At 54.4% G+C, this 19344-nt stretch overlaps 1 protein-coding gene across 2 annotated transcripts in view; it reads right to left on the reverse strand.

The window, feature by feature from the left end:
* Positions 1-19344, reverse strand: part of TRIP4 (thyroid hormone receptor interactor 4) — a 42517-nt gene that overhangs the window by 10953 nt on the left and 12220 nt on the right. For both annotated transcript variants that reach the window (XR_012895812.1, XM_075897478.1), the window contains exons 8-11: positions 17347-17473; positions 15311-15498; positions 14502-14626; positions 13116-13207 (exon numbers count right to left, since the gene is read on the reverse strand). Coding sequence is in view for 1 of the 2 variants with exons in the window: in XM_075897478.1 (XP_075753593.1) it covers positions 13116-13207; positions 14502-14626; positions 15311-15498; positions 17347-17473 (532 nt within the window). In the remaining variant the exon portion in view is untranslated. The remainder of the gene's footprint in view (positions 1-13115; positions 13208-14501; positions 14627-15310; positions 15499-17346; positions 17474-19344) is intronic.

The raw sequence follows: 19344 nt of genomic DNA on the forward strand, positions 1-19344 counted from the left end.
GGCTTCCAAAAGAGAAGGGAAAAAAAAGTCAGCCGTTTCTGGCACGCTGCACGGGAGCTGCAGCCAAACAGCAGCTTTTATGCCAGCACTTGTAACCTCCAACCCCGACACAAATGTGACCAACGGCTGAGAGCCAGCCTGGGGACCTAGAGACCGGTAAAATTACACCAAGGCTTATCGGGATCCCTTGCTGCTTTGTCCTGCAGCAGGCCAGGAATGAGGAAACCACACAGCAGCGAGCAACAACTTCAGTCCAGCCTCAGGGGCAGCACGGACGATCCAGTTTGACCTCTCGCTGTGCGACTCTCCCACACGGGAAACCCAGAGTCATTTGTCAATGCTCACGAGCCCCTTTGAGAGCCTCCGATGCACTGCAGAGAAGGGCAAAGGGGGGGTATTGATGGATCAGCTCAGCCATCCCTGGGGAAGGGATCTGGGCTTGGAAATGGGATACATTATCCATATGCTCCGTGTTCGTCTGGCGTCGGCCAGGGAGAGGGCGTGCCATGCAAAATATCAGTGCAACAACAACAGGGCCATCAGGACACATTGTGACAACGATGCCCCATTCTGTGCGTGTCAGCATCCTTTGTGCCTCATCAGCTTTAAAGTGCCATTTTCACAGGAGCCCTCTCCAGCTTCGCTAGCTGCAGGGCCTGGGAGCAGAGAAATGGCGCCAGATGCTTCTTATCCCAGACAAGCCCTGTACAGAGCACGAGAGCTTTCCAATTCTTCCTTTGGCAAGCCCGGGTCCTTAGAAGCCACAATCTAGCCAGGTTCCTGTTCCACGCGTTGCACGTGTGTGTCACATCCAGTTCCTGGCCTCTGAGGTTTCCAGCATTGCTCCTCTCTGGGATCTTGGAAAACCCCTTGTCCTTGCTACGGGCTTTGGGAGGCACTAAGAAAGCGCTCGTCTGAAAAGCAAAGCTAAGAGCGAGAGGAGAACGGAACCTCAGGGGGCCAGAGGCCTTCAGGAGGAAACGTGCTGAGCTTTACCAGTAAGAAGTTGTGAGACTGACAAAGTGCAGCAAAGTCTCCCTGAGTTCACAGAAGTGCTGGAATCCTTGTGGCTCCCGCTTAAGCCCCAGTACTCAAGATTCTGTTGGCCAGACTAACCCCTTAGCCACCCCAAGGTCCTCCACAGGGATGCCCAGGTGTAACTGAGGGCAAAATTTGACCCAGCAGCTGAAAGGCAATGAACTGTTCTGCTCATGGTCTCAGACTTGGCACGATAGGCCCTCAGAGTAATTAAACCGAAGGGAAAACCACAGGCAGTGACAGGAGGTCTGTCAAGGAGGGGGGCACCTTTTTTAGTCACTTTCCATGACACCTTGGGCTAGATATTCACCTCTCTTGGTTTCCCACCTTTGCCACGTAGAGGATTGAAGGAGCTAAGTAAGTGCAAACCACCACGGCCGAGACATTAGTTTCTCTCCAACACAGCTGTCCATCGTAGGATCCCAGAACTCTGCTTCTCCAGAGATGTCCTCTGTTTGTGTTTCAGCCGTCAGTAACTTACATAAGAACATAAGAATGGCCATACTGGGTCAGACCAAAGGTCCATCTAGCCCAGTAGCCAGCACCAGGTGCCCCAGAGGGGGTGGACCGAAGACAATGATCAAGCAATTTGTCTCCTACCATCCTTCTCCAGCCCCTGACAAACAGAGGCAAGGGTCACCATTTCTATCCCCTGGCTAATAATCTTTTATGGACCTAACCTCCATGAAATTATCTAGCTTCTCTTTAAACTCTGCTATAGTCCTAGCCTTCACAGCCGCCTCTGGCAAGGAGTTCCACAGGCTGACTACGTGCTGTGTGAAGAAGAACTTTCTTCTATTAATTTTAAACCTGCTACCCAAACTTCTCTGATTTCTTACCTCCCCAGAAAGTCTAGTGGTTGTGATGAGCAGGGGGCTTCAGTGATGGACACATGGGGAGGCCACTTTGATGCCCTATTTACTAGCCCAGAAACAAAGTAGCCAGCATTCTTGCCAGAGATCCAGACTGTAATCGCTGAGGCCCCATGTACCACCTCCTTGGGCCCGAGAGCCCAGAGAACTAGCCAAAGCCACTGCGTGAGCCAGATGGTTGACAGGAGGGGAACCGCTTCGGTGCAGTGCCGGGGCGGGCCTGCCTAGGAAGCAGCTTCACAATGATACTCCACTCAGCCTGACAGGCCTGGCAGAAGGGAAGGGAAGATTACAAAACAACAAGCACTGCCAGCCAAACTTTTGTTTGAAAGCCTGTTAGGTCTAGACTGCAACGTGTGAGGAAGGAACAGCTCAGAACCACAGCTGCTAATGGTTATGGATTTGGCAATCAAAACGCCTTTGTCAAAATAAGCAAACTGCCTTGCCACTGAGGTTCTAAACCACAGCCTTGACGCATTGTTGCAGTCAGCATCCTCCCTGCTGGTTTTGAGAGCTTACGTCTGCTGCTGGCCGACCCAACCCTGGCAAGTGGCACCGGCTCCTTTCATGGGGCTGCCCGAGGAGTGCTGCAAGGCTGCCTTCATCTCCCTTTCTTCCCACAGCTATGCCCCTCAGGTGCTGCTCTTTGCACTACCCCGCTCTTCCGCCACACACTCAGGGCCACGAGCAGGAGGAGGGGCAAGCTGGCATCTCTCCAGCATGGCCGTTCCGTCAGGCACCACTATTTTCCTGGGGTGCTCTCAGTCTCACAGTCCTCAGTCCAGATGCACCTGACAGGCTGCAGCTTGGCCGTGGAAGGCGCAGGGAGTGGAAATTGCAATGTAATTGGAACGGGCCTTCAAAATGCAAACCGACTTTTAAGCTAGTTGAACAGCATTTGATTTTAAAAAGCTGAACAATCCCACATTGCTCAGTTCTCAGACGGCTTGGAGGGCTCCAGGGTGCCAGGCCAGCGAACCTGGCGCATGAGCCAGCCTCCTCCACTTTTCCAATGCCAGCCTCGCCACTGCCAAGCGATCAAGTGCTACTGAGCCCTTCAGCCGCTAATCCCTACCTGAGAAGACACCCACTGGCAGCGAGGCTGCCTTTGGATGAGTGCAGCACCTTTACACGACGACCGATGGGCACCAGGAGAAAGGGGGCGGCCCCGGAGAAACATTCACCGCCATAATGGATTCCTTGGAAAGGCACATTTCACACGTTTTCCCCTTCAAGGGATTTGGGGGCGGGGCCAAAATCAGCCGCAAAGGCTCTGGCCAGGGACGGCTTGCTTCTGCCATAGCAACTCGGGGGGGGTGCTGCTGCCAGCAGAACAAAGTCCTTTTATGGATGCTTATCGATGAATTAATAATTCACACACCAGCAACCACAGGAGCAAAGGGTTAAGGAAAGAGCCCTCACACGGCAGATCAGAGGTGAAGGACAATTTTTCATCCTCCTCCTTGTAGCAACCTCTTCTGTAGTTACAACCTGTTATGTCCCTCCTCAGCCCTCTCTTCTCCAGACTAACCAAACCCAGACTTCCCAATCTACCCTCACTGGCCATGTTCGCTAGACCTTTAATCTCTCTCTCCCCCCTGGGCTACATCTACTAGACTGGCCCCTTCTCCGGAAGGGGCATGCTAATTTCCAACTTCAGAATAGGGAAATCCGCGGGGGATTTAAATACCCCCCACAGGATTTAAATAAACATGGCCGCCGCTTTTTTTCCGGCTTGGGGAAAAGCCGGAAAAAAGCATTTAGACTGGCACGATCCTCCGGAATAAAGCCCTTTTCCGGAGGATCTCTTATTCCTACTTTGAAGCCAGAAAAAAAGCGGTGGCCATGTTTATTTAAATCCTGCGGGGGATATTTAAATCCCCCGCAGATTTCCCTATTCTGAAGTTGGAAATTAGCATGCCCCTTTCGGAGAAGGGGCCAGTGTAGATGTAGCCCTGGAGTTTCTCCAGTTGGGTCACATCTTTCCAGAACTGGACACAATTCTCCAGTGGAGGCTGCATCAGTGCAGAGTGGAAGAATGACTTCCCGGGTCTCTCTCACAACACTCCAGCAAATATCACCCCGAGTGATCGTCCCTTTTTTCTGTCTTTATGCACATTTAGCTTGTGCCCCACAATCACTGCCCCCCCCAAGGCAGGCCTGTCCCATTTGGCACGTGTGCGACTGATCGTTCCTCCCGAAGGGTGGGGCACTGCACTTTTGTCCCTATTGCATTTCATCCTATTTCCTTCACACCATTTGTCCAGACTCTTTGGAACTGCAACCCTGCCCTCCAAAGCATTTGCAACCCCCTGCCCATTTGGTATCATCCACAAACTTTGTAAGCAGAATGATTCACTAGAGCAGATGGCTCATTACTCCCCCTGGAATAAAGGGACTGAGACTGGCTTTCTAGAAATGGAAGATCTAGGGCAGGGGCTGTCAAACTTCCTTGCCCCACGACCTCCTTCTGACAATGACTATCTGGCCCGAGGAAGGGGGACTGATGACCGAGCCCACCCAAGCCTCTCTGCCCTGGGAGGTTTGGGGTACAAAGCTGAAGCCCAAGGCGTTCAGCCTGAGGCAGGAGGCCTGTAACCCAAGCCCTGATGTCCAGGACCCTGGGTGGTGGGGATCAGGTTTCTGCCAGTCTAATGGGCAGCCCCACTAAACCTCCACTTTGGGTCCCAACCCAGTTTGAGAACCACTGATCTCGGGTGAGGGCTGAGCAGTTTGGAGGGAGAGCTCCAGGCGCACTCATTCCTAGGAAGGTTTGAATCCAATTGTGTTACCTTCCACGTTCATAAAATCAAATACGGAGGAGGTGAGTTTCGACTCTCCACAGACTGTGGACTGTCTCTGAGAGCAAAGTGAAGTCCCGAACCACTGACTAACTTGCTGACAGCGGCTAAATCCACAATCACCGTTAATTAAGTCATATGCTTCGCCCTTCGCGGTTCTTCCCTCAGGGTCTCTGGGACCAGAGAAGGCGCGCTAGCCTGTAGCAGTGCTGCAAACCCCACGTTCCGATCCTTGTGGCATGTTACTGTGCGCCAGGATCAAACAGCAATTGCCAATTTCTCCTGTATCTCAGCAGACTGAGCAGTAAATGTTTTATATCCGCTGGCTTCTGCTGGCCAGCTAGGGAATCACAACAGGCTCTTCTGAAACTCAGAGAACTCTGGATAAGGGAAAATTCTAAAGGCCCCAGGGGACAAAAATCCAAATTAAGCGTATTCCTAATTTGTTCTGCTTTGTCATTGGACTCCCCTGCCTAGAAAAGTACACTGAAAAACCTCAAACAGGAGATTTGCTATAACCCTGCTCTGCAACATCTGTAGGGCCCTGCAAGCCAGAAGTAGACCTAATACAATCTAATCTGAAATTAGATCACATGTGATCAATGCAGCTTCAGTCACTGCTAATGGTGTGGGCCCCCGAGTTAGAAGGGCATGGATGCTGGCTCCAGTTGTTAATTGTGGCATAAATACACTGCTTTCTGCACCACGCTAGTCAAATTCCAAGCAGATCTCAAGCCCTCCTGGAGACCTTTGCAATGGCAGTCGAGTACAACTTGGCAAACTCTCATCAGGAAATAGAAGGTGTTAACTGCCACAGGGAGAAACGTCATTCTTCCCTCCGTCTTCGAAACACGGATCACCAGAAAGCGGAGATGGAATTCCCACCCCCACAGACAGATGTTCTCGTGTGTGGCTTGCCATGCCTCTCGCACACAACCGTTGGGTTTGAACCCAGTCTCAGGACACTTTTACACGTCAGAAACTGAAACATTAAGAGTCTTTGCAGATCCCCTAGGAGAATGCCTCTGTGTTGTTCCCAACTCTCACAATTTTACTGTGAGTCTCACAATATTTGGTATTCTTAAAGACTCAGCTCTTGGAGTCAGATCGCTGAACGAGAAGCTTGGTTTTCTTAACCAGAGAGAGAATGACATTCATGGTTACAGAGAAAAGCTTGAAGCATGAGCATGCCTTAAAGGTTCAAAGCTCAGAAGGAAAATACTCACGAGGCTGTTTCAAAAACTGATTTCTGAACACTGGGGCCTGGCCATACTGCATCGGTGTGACTGTGACTTTGGACTTTTAGAATAAAAACTTAGGACTTGCCCTCATTTTACAGTCACATGTTCCAGAGATGGTTTGTATAGCAAATTATTTATATATCTATATCGTTTTGTTACTTTACAGCATATACTGCAGTTCCTGCACTCCTTAGATGTTTTTTCACTTGGATTTTTGGGTCAGGAGCTGACTGTAGCATTTACCGGGACACGTCTGCACTAGCACTTACATCTCTCACCCCTCACTCGCTGTGAAAGAGGACCCCCCCCTTGGTGACGCAAGTGGCAGTGGCATGAGCACAGTCTGCCAGGCTCTGTCTTAGCAGGGCAATGTGCGAGGGTGAGGGCTGGGACCAGGGATGAGGGTTTGGGGTGAAGTCTTCCCTAGAGCTGCAGCAGGGAGTGCAGATTCCCCCCAGGCCTCTCTCCCTATGGCAGCCAAAGCCGCAGTCGTCTGCCATGTGGCCACACAGCTTAGGGAACTTAGCCTGACAAGCTAGTGCGTTTGGGGCACCAGGTTCAAACCTAATGGCATGGGAAAAGTGTGGCACTTGACCTCCAGGCACAAAAAGGTAGCAACCCCTCCCCGCTTGCACAGGCTTCAAGTGGCAGGTGGTTTTTCGCCTTATTTCTCGCTAGCATTGTGATCTGGAATTTAAATCCACGGTATGATCTAGCTGTAGGTACAGGGTTAGAAATACTTAAATGTCGAATATGAAAATACTTTCTGATGGTTAGAACACAACCTGGTTTGTGTCTCAGATCAGCAGGACATGACCTCAGTGCATTTGAAAGAAGGACTATAAATCATCGAGTGTCAATCCCCCTGCCAAGGCCTGCCTGTGGCATTCTAGATTTCCCCAGTTCCAGCGGATGAGCTCACCAGCACCTAATGCAGGAAGAGGAAGGCAGCTCTCTGCTCTGCTTGAGGTGTTGGTGAGGTCAGCCTGGAGCGGGGAAAAGCAGCCCCTCCGCTCAGCACTGGCCAGGCCAAAGGTTTGCTGGTCACATCAGCACAGCTAAGCACAACACAGGGACCACATGGAGTTGCATGGCCAGTTTGTGAGGCAAGTAAGTGACCCCAGACCACACTCCAGGTACTGGAAGCTGTGTCAGCACAGCCAGACACCCAGAGCTAAGCCTGCCCCCTCTCGGGCTGTTGGAGCAGCTGAGCAGAGGGGTAAGGCGGCTGAGTGACCGGAGGAGTTTTAGCTTCTCTGCTGTTGCCAGTGCAACTCAACCCATTCATGGCAGGGGGACGCTGTACCTGATAACCCTTTTCCTTCCTGCCCAAGGAATGCCATCAGCCTCACATAGCTCTGACAGGGGAGCAGTATTCTGCCTATACAGGCAGAGGAAGAGGCACAGAAAGGTTAAGTGACTTGCCCGTGTTCACGCAGCAAGTCAGTAGTAGAGCTGGGCTTAGAGCTGATGTCACTTGATTGCAGGTCTGTAGTGATTTTAGCCTCAAGACCATCTTTCTTTCTTTAACAACCCCTCACCTACCCACCACGGCACGCCATTAACACAAGGCCCAATCCTGCAACTCTGTCTCGTACAATTAGCCCTTAAATATGCAAATTGCTGCAATGCAATCAATGCAACCAGCCACGCAAAAACTGCACCTTAGTAAAGGCTGAAGGACTGGACCCACAGCAGTGATCTGATCATAAGGTTCACAATATCCATATGCAGTACATCCGCAGATTAACAACGAATCGTTAAAGCACGAGGTCTCTGAGGCAGGGACAATCTCTAGGCACAATGGGAAGGAACTGGTGCTGAATGTGGATTGCTTCTGTCTACAAACAGTCAGCGTCGAACCATTTTCACTCTGGTTCAGCCACACACATTATTGGCAACAACAAAGTGTAAACACGCTCACCACTGACTTCAGTAGGAGCATGCTCAGTTCTTCATACTCTAAGCCAGTGTTTCCCAAATGGTGCTCCGCGGAACCCTGGGGTTCTGCGGAGCACAACGAGGGGTTCCACGAGGAGCCGGCGCTCCCCCGCCCCCTCTGAAAAAGAGAGAGAGAGAGCCGGCCAGCAGAGGCATGGGCGGCGAGTTGTGTGCGTGTGACGGGCCGAGAGCGGCCCGCACTGAGGAGCCTGAAGGGGGACAGGGAGAGGCGGGGTCCTCCGCCACAGCGCCCGGCTGGGGGGAGCTGGCATGCGGCAGACGCGACTGTGGAGACTCCCTCCTCGGCTGCAAAGCCGAGCCGCGGCCAGCCCGTCAGGCGGCGCATGTCTGCCGAGGGCGGGGCAGGGTGCGGCGGGAGCACGTCACGTCCAGCGGGCCATTTAAAAAGGGCCCGCCAGCAAGGAAGGGGGGGGACGGTCGTGGAGGCTGGCTCCCGAAGAGCGGGGGGCTCGGGAGGGGGCAGCGCCACCTCCAGGAAGCCCGGAGCCCCCGACAGGGACTCCCGGAGCCGGGAGTTTGAAGATACCTGCAGCCTCAGGCTGCCGCCAGACCCAGACCCTATGACGGAGAACGGACTCCTCCCGCGCCGAGCGGCCAAACCGGTAGGCCACGGGGACCCCACGGACAGGGCAACGGGGTCCGTAGGGGGGAGGAAGCAGCCTGGAGCAGGGCCCTTTTGGCGCCCGTGGGTGGGCGCGTTTCGGGAAGGCATCCCACGTCCACCGCACAGGGAGCAAGCGGACCCCTGTGCTTAGGGCCCCAGGCTGGGACCCGGTGGAGAGGGTGGGCCCGGGTCCCCCTCCTCCTTCCCTGCCATCGTCAGGGGTGAAAGTTGCTCCAATGCCGGTGAGGGGGAACCTCCAACGGAGACCATGGGGAGAAGCCCCGCAGAAGGGGACAGGTGACCCCTGGGTTCGCAGATCCCCCGGACTCGGCCGAGCGGGGTGATCGCGCCCAAAGACGCCAATACCGACTAAACTCCGGGACCAACAGACCGCGGGCCGTCGACGGTGTTCGCTGAACCCCCCCTCCCGGGCGGGAGGGGCTGATCGCACCCCCGAGGCGGTCACAGTGGGCTTGTGGTGCCCATGCTCCCGCAATATTTGGAGCTGGAGCGGGTCCCGAACCGCCCCCCCCGCCGCACATGTCCTCCCAGCCCGTCCCCAGAGCGTCTCTCCCCCGTCTCCGGACCCGTCCCTGCCGTGCGCAACCTTCCCTGAACTCCCCTTCACTGGCTGCTGCTGCCCTGCGCCGCAGGCTCAAACCAGTGGGTGGAGAGACGCCCAGACATGACAGAACGTCACAGCCCGGGATTTTAAACTTGCTGGGCGCTGTGTTGCACCGTATGGCTGAGTTGCGGGTTCGGAGTCCGGAGAAAGAGCATAGACTCCGGCCCCACAAAGTGGAAGGCAGAAGGTACGGGAGAGGGAGGGGGAGGGGGAAGGGAAGGGGCTTGTGCAGACGGAAAGGGGAAGGGCTGGGAGAGGAAGGTGCTTATGTGCGGAGGCGGAGGGGAAGGCACCAAAGGGACAGGGGTGGAGGAGAGACAAATGGCAGGGGGCCAAGTGCAGACAATGATGAAAAGGGCAGGAGGAGAGGTGTCAGTGGGAGGGGGACAGGGTGATGCTGGGAGGGGAGAGGGGAAGGGCATTGGGGGCTAGAGGGGTGAGGGGAGGTGCTGGGAGAAGGCTTGAAAGGTGGGCATGAGGAAGGCTGGGATGGTGCAAGTCATGTGAGAGGGCACAGGGGCATGAGGGGAATGGGGGCAGAGGGTGGTGAGGGGTGGGCATCAGGGAAAAATGGAGCAAAGGGGGCAGGGGAGTGAGGGAAGGGGGAGGCACCAGGAGGGTGCAGGGGTAAGAGAAGGTGCAGGTGCCAGGGGATTCTGGGCAGACACCTGCCCAGTGGAGGGACCACCATCAGAGGAGAGACGCAGGGCAGGTTTGTAGAGGGAGGTGTTAGAAAAGGGGATGAGGAGGGGTAGCTCACATGATCAGAGTGGGGCTACTGGAGAAGTGGGCACAGGGGGGAGAGAAGGGCTGGTGGAGGGGGGCAGGTTGCAGGAGGGCTGAGGACAGTGAGAAGAGCAGGAGTCAGGACAGCAGAGGAGGGTGAGGAGTCGGGGGGCAGCAGGCACCAGGGGAGCTGACATGGCAGCAGAGGGAAAAGGTAGAGGTTTAAAAATATTTATTAATAACTTGGGTGGCACATCCAAACAATCCACATGAACTCAATACTGGTGCACAACACAAAATTCATTTTGCTCATGTGAGGAAACTCTTAGGCTATGTCTACACTGGTTGTTTCTTGTGCAAGAACACATCCACTCTTCCATGTGCGAGCTGTGCTTTTGCACAAGAGCATCTATGGCAGTGTGGACAGTCTCTTGCCCAAGAAAGTGCCGATGGCCATTTTAGCCATAATATTTTATTTAAAAATGAAGCCAGGCCAACAAGCCCCCAATTGGGACCAAACCCCCATTTCACTGCAGCATCATAACACTCCTACACCACCTGACCCCAAATCTGAGCCTATCATACACTGGAACCCCCTGTCCTGAGCCTCTTACATCCCCACACTCCTGCATCCCCACATCCTCAGTCTTCTGCCACAACATTCCTCCACCATTAACACATCACAGATCTGTGTCCTGAGCCCGTCATACTCTCAGCCTCCTTGCCCTGAGCCTCTCACATATCCAGCCCAAAGTCCTGCACCCTCATATCCACAAGCCCTGGCTTGCTCAGCACCCCAACCTTCCACCTGACCCCAACACTCCCCAGCCTAGAGCCCCCTCCCTGAGTCAACAGCCCCTTCTCCTGCATCCAAATTCCCTCCCAGAGCTTGTACTTCTCACCCCTCCCCACCCCCAAATCCCTCATTCCCACACCACACCTCACTCTCACTAGGTTGAGACAGGTATAAGGGCTGGGGATAGCAAGTGATGGAGAGGAGGGGAACAGAGCAGATGAGGCCTCACAGAAGGGAGATGGGGGGGTGGTCCTGGGGAAGGAATGTGAATTTCATGAATTGGGGGGTCCCTTTCTCCTCCCCCACCCCCCCCACCCCTTTTTTTTTTTTGCTCGACAAACCTAGGGGTTCCTTGAAATTTTGAAAAGCTGAAAAGGGTTCCTCAGCCAAATAAAATTGGGAAACACTGCTCTAAGCCAATACACACAGGGAACAAACAAACAGCAAACCCACAGCTAGGGCCAGGAAAGAGACTCCCGGTCAGCAGTAATGCTGGAAGAGACCATGCACATTCCCAGTGCAGCGTGGTCACAGCCAAGCGCCGTGTGGTTTTGGGCTGCACAAAGCACAGAGGGGAGGAAAGAAGGCCGACAAGACTGCTCGGGGAGTGGTGTGCTCCACTCTGGAGCCTCAGCAAACTGGCGGGGACTGAGACTGCAGCAGAACTAAGAGTGTGAAGGGCTGGATCTTGGAGGCGAGATTGAAGGCTAATGGCATGCAGCTTGTGCTCATACAAACTGGGGACGTGCTGTGACAACTATCTCCGTACACCCACAGGCAACAGCCGCTTTCCAGGGCGTTACCACAGGAGTGATGGGATTCAGCGGAGAGCAGGGCGTATTTCCCATCAGTGCAACTCATCAGGCTGGGGGAAGTTTCCCGTGGGCAGCTGGGAAAGGGAAAACGAGACTGCACAAGGCATTGGCTAACACAGCGCAGGGGCCAAGTGTGCTCTGGCCCCAGGGGATGGAGGTGATGATCTAATTGGTCTACTCCCTTCTCGCCTCCTCGGATTCTCTCTAAGCAGGAGGCTTGTTTGTGACATTCAAGTGGCCTTTCGGGTACCTCAGTCCCCAGGCGCCCTCTACTGTCCAGGTCCTAACAGGCCCGTCCCAACTCTCAAAGCCGACATGACAGAGAAAAGCAAACACCCATCCCTTATGGTAGGTCACCGGTATCTCTGGGCCCAACCACCCCCCTCCCGGCTACGGTTTGGTAGACATCCGCAGGGCTGGGGGGCGAGGGGCTCTTCCTCACGGGGAATAATCTCACACTGCGATCGGCTGCTTCTTCGCAGCCCAAAGGAAACTCACTGCTGGAGCAGAGCATTCCTCCCTGGGACTGCCACTTGGTCACCCCTCCCTCAATAATCGCCTTAAGCCAGGGATCGGGCCGGGCCGTGACGGCTGCTTAACTTGGGTAGTGTTCGCACCAATTCCATCTAGCAGGGACCAGTCAGGGAAATAAATGGTGTTTAACGAGGAGTCACGTTGGTGCTAAGTTTAAGATCCTCGCTCTTAATGTACACGGTTCTGGACAAAGCCGCAAGCGGCAACCACGGCTTTAACCCACCTGAGCCCCGCCTGGACTAGGAGAGCCAAGAACACCTTCCTGCATTGGCAGCACCAACTGGCCGGAACAGACAGACTGGCTCCCGCCAGCTCTCCATCATGCTCCAGCAGCAGGGGGCGCTGTTTGGTCTGGTCTCTACCAGCACTTCCTGGCCCAGGGCACCTGTGGCTGAGACGTGTTCTTGTCCCAGAGTGCACACAGGAATACACTGCAATACACTGCCTCCTTGTTTTAATTTAAACCGTCTCTTCAGCCTTCTCTTCACTTTCCCATGCATAGGCCACGTGTGTGTGTGTGTGGGGGGAGGCAGTCACAAGGGGTCATGTGCAGCCGAAGCACTGTGGGCAGGGGCGGGGATGGGGCTTGGAGCCGACCAGTGGTTGGTGGGAAGACTGGTGGGGGCCTGGTGCCCAGAGCAGGGGAGCCCCTCCATACTCACTGGCAACAGCAGTCCCAGCTCGCTGTGCTGCTCCGGCTGCGTCACTTGGGGAAGAGGCAGGACCACCCCCCATCTGCAGGCAGGGGGGTAACACGGCCAGGGAAGCAGAGCAAGCTGTGTCCGCATTGCTCCATTGTCCCCTCTGCTGTGCGTGGGGGCAGACCCCACCAGTCCCCCAGGCAACACTGCTCGGGGGAGGGGGAAGAGATGGGGCAGGGGCGGAGAGGGTAGAACAGGGGTGAGGAAAGGTGGGGCCTGGGGTGAGTGGGGTTGTCCCGGCCCTTCCCTGGGCTGGGGGGAGTCATGTGGCCGGTGGCCACCCCACCTGCCACCTTCTCCAGTCACCTCTGTTCCCGTGGATCAATGCACTGACGGGAGGCAGGCTAGTTTGCAGATCTGTGGGTAGACTGTTAAAAAGTCAGCTGGCTTCCTCACTCACCTGCTCCTTGAACTGCTCTTGTGACAGGCAGTCCGCCAAGTCCACGCAGCCCAGGAGGCACCCAGAAGGGTAATCTCGGGGAAATTCCACATCTGCACCGAGAGACGGAAAAGTGCTGAGCACACACACTGGGATTCTGCCATTTCTCAGCAAGCCCCCAGAGGGAACCACCCTGCTCAGACTCCTAGAGGCACAAGAAAACGCCGGGTTTCTTTTCTGTGCTCCCAACAGTAGGTGGGGACACGCAATGCGCTGCTCAGGGACCGGGATCTCGGAGCCTGACATACGGTGAGAAGGACAAAGACCCCGCCTGGCTCTGCCAGTGCAGATTCTCCGTGCTGCCCTGCTACACCTCTGGTAGAATGGACCCAATACACTCCGCTAGTGCAACAGCCCCTTCACTCCGATCCGGAGCCAGCCCTTTGGCAGAAACTGCCAGCCCTCATACGACAGTGTTTTAGATCCCCTTGGAAAAAGGGCAACTGTCTACTGAGGCCAAGTGAGCCCAAGTGACCTTAACAGAAACAGGCTGGAGCTCTTGGATAGCACCTTCCATTTGCAGATCTCAAAGCGCCTTACAAAGCAGCTCAGTGTCACTACCCCCATTTTACAGGTGGGGAAACTGAGGCATGGAGCAGGTGAGTGACTTCTATCAGAGCCAGGACTACACCCCAGGTCTCCTGAGTGCCAGTCCAGTGCTCCAGCCAGTGGGCCACACTGCCTTAAAAGCAAACATGGACAAAGCACCAGGCTGGCCTGAGATTTGGGGCGCTCACTGCTGGTGAGGGATGACAGCCTCAGGCTTCGGAGCGTCGGCTGGGCAGCTCCCTGAGAAGCCCCACCCAGAGACGCACCGAAGCCTAAGGCTGCTGTCCCACACCAGGAGTGAGCTCCCCAAATCTCAGGGGGCTCCACGGCTCTTCAAAGGATGGAGGCAACCGCTAGGCATCACGTGTGGGTGAGTGTCCAGAAGTGCTGCCCCAGCGGGTGACAGCTCCTTGGCCATGCAGCCGGGATCACGTCAATGCCTCAGGCTCACCTAGTCTCAGGAGAGAGGGAGATCTGCAGCTAACCTGCAGCGCCTGATTCCTAGCCTCCGGGTGGCACCCGCTCCTTCTTACATTCACTAGCAAGGGAACAAGTGCCCGGAGGCACTGCCCAAGTAAGATGCAGTTCAGGGGTGCGCTCAGCCTGACTAGCCTCGGGCGCAGGGCCGAGCTCTGGAATACTGTTCTGGCGGAAGAAATGCAGAAAGGAGGAGGGAGCCAAAAGGAGAAAGGAATGTTAATGAGAGATGCAGCAATAACTGCCTGGCAGTGCCAGCTTCCTGCCTGTGCTCACGACATGGCTCACGGTGCCAAGACTAGAGCCAACAGGAAGGCTCACCTGCCCGGAGCAGCATTCGGTAGGAGGCCTCTAGCTCAGAAATTTCCTGGGAGGACGGTCTCTTAGCAGTAGCTGCTATCCACAGCCGCCCTCTGTGGGATGTGTACCAGGTCCTGCCCTCCACCCTGGAGAGAACAGAAATCAAGGCAGTTACCTGTGTTACTAAGGAGTCTGACTTAAAAGTCACTTCCTCGGACACTGCAGAAGAGGGGGAAAAAATCTACAGAAATTCGAGGATTTCCCAAGACGCCCCACCCCAAATCCATTGGGAGACGGAAGCAGATATGCCTGGGAAAGGGGGTGCTTGGATGGGAATGTGTCTCGAGGAACCCGTCTCCTAGGCACGGAGCACCGAGGCGCTGCAGGTTATCTACCACGGCGTCTGTGCAAAACCAGCAAAATACTGGAGCATTTTCAGGCCTTGGCTCGATAATCGCAAAGCAGCTGCTTCCCCCAGCCGCCAAGCGCCGAACCCGACAGCGTGCTCGGCTGAAGTGCGGCTTCCTGTTCAGACACTCCCCCCCGTTTCCTGCAGGGAAGCTGGCTGCGTGTGTGATCAGAGCGAGGAGGCGGCACCAGGGCTGTGCTGGGCAATAGCTTCGAGCCACTGAAGGCCGCAGCACGCGCCAGACCAGCGGTGCAAGGCCGCTGGATTCTCAGAAGGCGGCAGTGGCGCACCCTTTCCCTTGGCCTTCCTGTGTGTGTCTGGGAACTGTTCTCATTGCAGCTGATGGGGGAGGTGCATTTCACAGCTCTTGGGATAACCATGTGTTGTCCAGGCAGTTGCAGGTTTGGGGTTTTTTTTTTACCTTTTGATTCCTTTCACCAGCAAGGAAGCCCAAGGCTGGTGCATGCTGAGACACCAGCCGTCATCGGAGATCTCCTGTAATTCTCGATCCTGGATCCGTAGCCTGCTCCTTTCAGAGGCAGACTCCTGCCCAGTTTCTGCGGGATGGGCAGGTTTTCTGTGCAGGAGCGAGCCGGTCTGGTCTACCCACTTCGGCATGTTCAAAACAAACATAGAGCAGATTAACTCTCCTTCCCAGACAAGGCATTTAAAGCTCTTCCTTTCCTTTAGAACAACAGTGCAGAAGGCATCACGGCCTAGCCCTCTGCTGGACCGGATCTGTCCCCTGGATCTCACCTCTGCTCTTACCATTCTAGGGCTAGTGCTGGGCAGGGATGTAAAGGGTTAACCAGTTACCTGGTAAGCATCACCATTACTGGGTAAGTGGTTAACTAGCAGCCCGACCAAGCTGGAGCAGCTCCCGCCCGCCATGGGCAGGGTACTGCTTCAGCCTGGAACAGCTCCCTGCCTGCGGCACGGTGTGGTGGGCCCGGCCTGGCTGGAGCAGCCTAACTGAGTCCACCGTGCCAATCTGTGGACAGAGGCCTGCTCCATCCCAGCCAAGCCCCCTGCCCGCCGGATCCCGACCCATCCCCAGTGCTGGGGAAGCTAAACGCAAACTAGGGGGTGAGAAGGGGGGGAGGGAATCTAACCTAGAATGGTGCCAGTGCAGCAGGGACCTGGGCCAGGTGGCCACCGATGTCATGCCTCCCAAAAGACCACGAGCTGACCATATAAAGCAGTGCAGACTACTCCTCTCATGGCGCATGGCCAGCCAAAGCCTGGGCAGCAGGCAAAGCACGGGGAGCTGCAACCCACCCCCATAACCCTCACGCTCGCTGCCTTTAAGCTAAATGGTAACATTGGGGTAGAACTACTAGCCGACATGTTCCAAAGCCTTGACAGCACGTTCATACGGCTCACAGCTAATCACACCCAGCTGGCAGAACTGGAACTGGGAAGAGTTTAAGGGAGGCCAAAGAATTGTGCAATCAGCTGATGCTGCACCTGCCCCTTCAGCGTGGATTGCAAGATGGGCTATTGGCCTTCAGAGCCAGCCATCTGGTGCAGCCACAGGGAGGGCACAAGCAGTTTGCAGGGACACTTATCACAAGCCTTTTCCTCTCCAGGCGATGAGAAAAACCAACCAGCTGCAGCTCAGGAGATCCCACAACTCTCAAAAAATTACTGGCTACAGAAAAAAGACCAAGTGGGGGTGCAGACAGGGACCGGTTTAACGTTCAGGGCCTGGCATGTCCGACCCAAACGTAGAAGCGCAGGTTAATTCTCCCAAGCGTGAGCACAAACACATGGTGCGCATGTGTCAAAGACAGACTAGAAAGGATCCTAGCAAGTGGAGAGCATCACCAAGGGGGCACAACTGAAATCTGGCAGGTGGAGTCCTATAAATGGAATTTAAGAAAGGAAACACCTGTAGACTGAATCTTGGGAAACATTTCCAAGGCAAGAAGCATTAGGCCGGGGAAGGGGCTGGAAACCCACTGCTTGGGGTTAAATAAGCAGAGCGACAAAATCCTGGCCAGGCCAAGAGTTTGGGCTGGACTAGCACACCTAGCTGGCCCCGTCCATCTGTAACTCAGATGCTCCTAAGTCTCGCTGAGGTAGCTGGGGGGGCAGGGAATCATAGAATCATAAAACCATGGAACTGGAAGAGACCTCAGAAGGTCATCAAGTCCAGCCCCCTGCTCTAGGCAGGACCAATCCCACCTAAATCAACCCGGCCAGGGCTTTGTCAAACCGAGACTTAAACACCTCTAGGGATGGAGACTCCACTACTTCCCTAGGTAACCCATTCCAGTGCTTCCCCACTCTCCTAGTGAAATAGTTTTTCCTAATATCCAACCTGGACCTCTCCCACCACAACTTGAGACCATTGCTCCTTGTTCTGCCATCTGTCACTAAGAGAGGCCATCAATACATGGGCAGTTACAACACTGGGGCCCACTGTTCAGGGATGACTCAGAAATTGGCACTGACCAAGGGGGCAGGCTGCAGGAGATGGGGATTCACCAGAAGCCCGGAGCTCTCTTCAACTTTCCCCTCTGGACTCCTCGATGGCTTGCTCAACACGCCGCAGGTAATGGCATCGATTGTTTCGTCCAGCCTGCAAGGCCACACAAACACGTTACTACTGCCCCTCTCCCAGAAGCATGACTGCTCCAGCCATGCAGCTGCTCTGCCCAGCACTGTCCCAGCCAACTACCGATCCAGAACACTAACAAACGTGCCGGTTAGGGACAGTTCTGCCTGTAAGTCAGGAGTGCAACTCAGCAGGGTCAGTCAGTCCTCAGAGCATGGCCCTGCACAGCAGCACTGGTGCCCAGGCCACCCCCGGCAATGATGGTCCCAGGACACTGGATAGAGGTTTTCTCTGTGACAGGTATTGAGCCGGCACCAGTGTCCCTCAAACATTTTCTATCCTTGAGTAGGTTGAATTTTCTTTTGGGCAGGTTGAAATTTCTTATGTGCAACACCAATACTGAGGTAGTGTGTAAATGTGCACCACCAATACAAACAAAACACACACACACGTTATATATATTGGGTTTTTTAAGCAGCCCATATGTGTGGAAGAAAACGCAGTAGAACAAGACACCTGTGTTTAATTGCTGTGAGGTACCCATAGTGACTATAAAGGTGCTGTACAAAGGTAGGGAATTAGCCTTCTTCCACTGGAGGAAGAGAAGAAGCCCCAGAGCAAATTAACCCCTGGCTTCAGGGTTTGTAGACAGATGCATGTTTCAAAGAGCTTGCAAACGAGGTTTCACCCTACAAAACTAACATCACACCTAGTACTTGCTACTTCTGACTCATAAGAGCCAGAACTCTACCACATAGCAAAGATCTGGCCTTAATGCAATACAATATACCATGTATTAATCAGTAACACAGGATTTTAAAAAAATCATTAAGTTCAGAGTTGTAGATATCTGCAACACTCCAAAAAAACCAGTTATAAGAATCTTTTCCTTTCTTACCTTAAGCCATTAACACCTATGTAATCTTTGTTTGAAATGTCATTGTGCAAATGTCCTCCTAACACACACACACACCATTAAGACTGCTCCTCCCCCACCCCCAAGCCAGCCAGCCAGAAAGGACTGCAGAAAGTGAGTCAGGACACCCCAAACTGCCTCCTGACTCCACCTCACTACACAGATGCCAGCACCCATCCACCTTCTTCTCTCCCCAACCCACGCAGTCAGCCCCTTACCTTCCCAGCCTAGGAGGGTGGGTGTGAGAGAGAGAGAGAGAGAGAGAGAGAGTGTGTGTGTGTGTGTGTCTGTGTGTCTCTCTCTCTCTTTCCCCCCACTCCCATGCAGACAGGATTCTCCAAACTCCCCTCTGACTTCCCCCAAAGCCAATTAATTACTCTCTCATTCCCTCCCCCCCAGCCACTTATTCCCTACTTATCTGCTCTGGGAGCTCTTCAGTTTACTGCCTCGCCCCCTGCTGATCAGCTGAGCTCCCTGCCTGTGCAGGAGCTTTGAACCTGAGTGGGGCTCAGAAAATAGCTACGCAGTTGCGCAGCCGTGCAGCTTAAAGGTAACTTAGTTTTGCACCCCATAGTATCTGAGTTTCAGAGTCTTCAACAGCCCTGAGAGATGGGGATGATGGCACATCCTCATTTTACAAATGAGAAACTGAGGCATGGGCATGCTAAGTAACTTGCCCAAGGTCACACAAGAAGTCTGTTGCGAAGCAGAGCCTTAAACAGTCCCAGGCTTGTGTCCAAGCCACCAGACCAGCCTCCTGAGTCACAGTGGTTTGGCCAAACCCCAATGTGGGCAGCTCCAGTGGGAATGTGGTATTCTTCACTTCCTCTCCTAACAGCTGGGGGTCAGGGCAGCACACATTGAAGGACTGCTATGTTCCACCCCAGAGGACACTGCATTTCATTTGTGGGGAAAGTGATCCCATTACAGGGAATCCAGAAGATGCCCAGGGACGCAAATCTCTAGCGGACACATAGTT

This window comes from Pelodiscus sinensis, chromosome 14 (assembly GCF_049634645.1).
Source record: "Pelodiscus sinensis isolate JC-2024 chromosome 14, ASM4963464v1, whole genome shotgun sequence".
NCBI classification, from domain to species: domain Eukaryota; kingdom Metazoa; phylum Chordata; order Testudines; family Trionychidae; genus Pelodiscus; species Pelodiscus sinensis.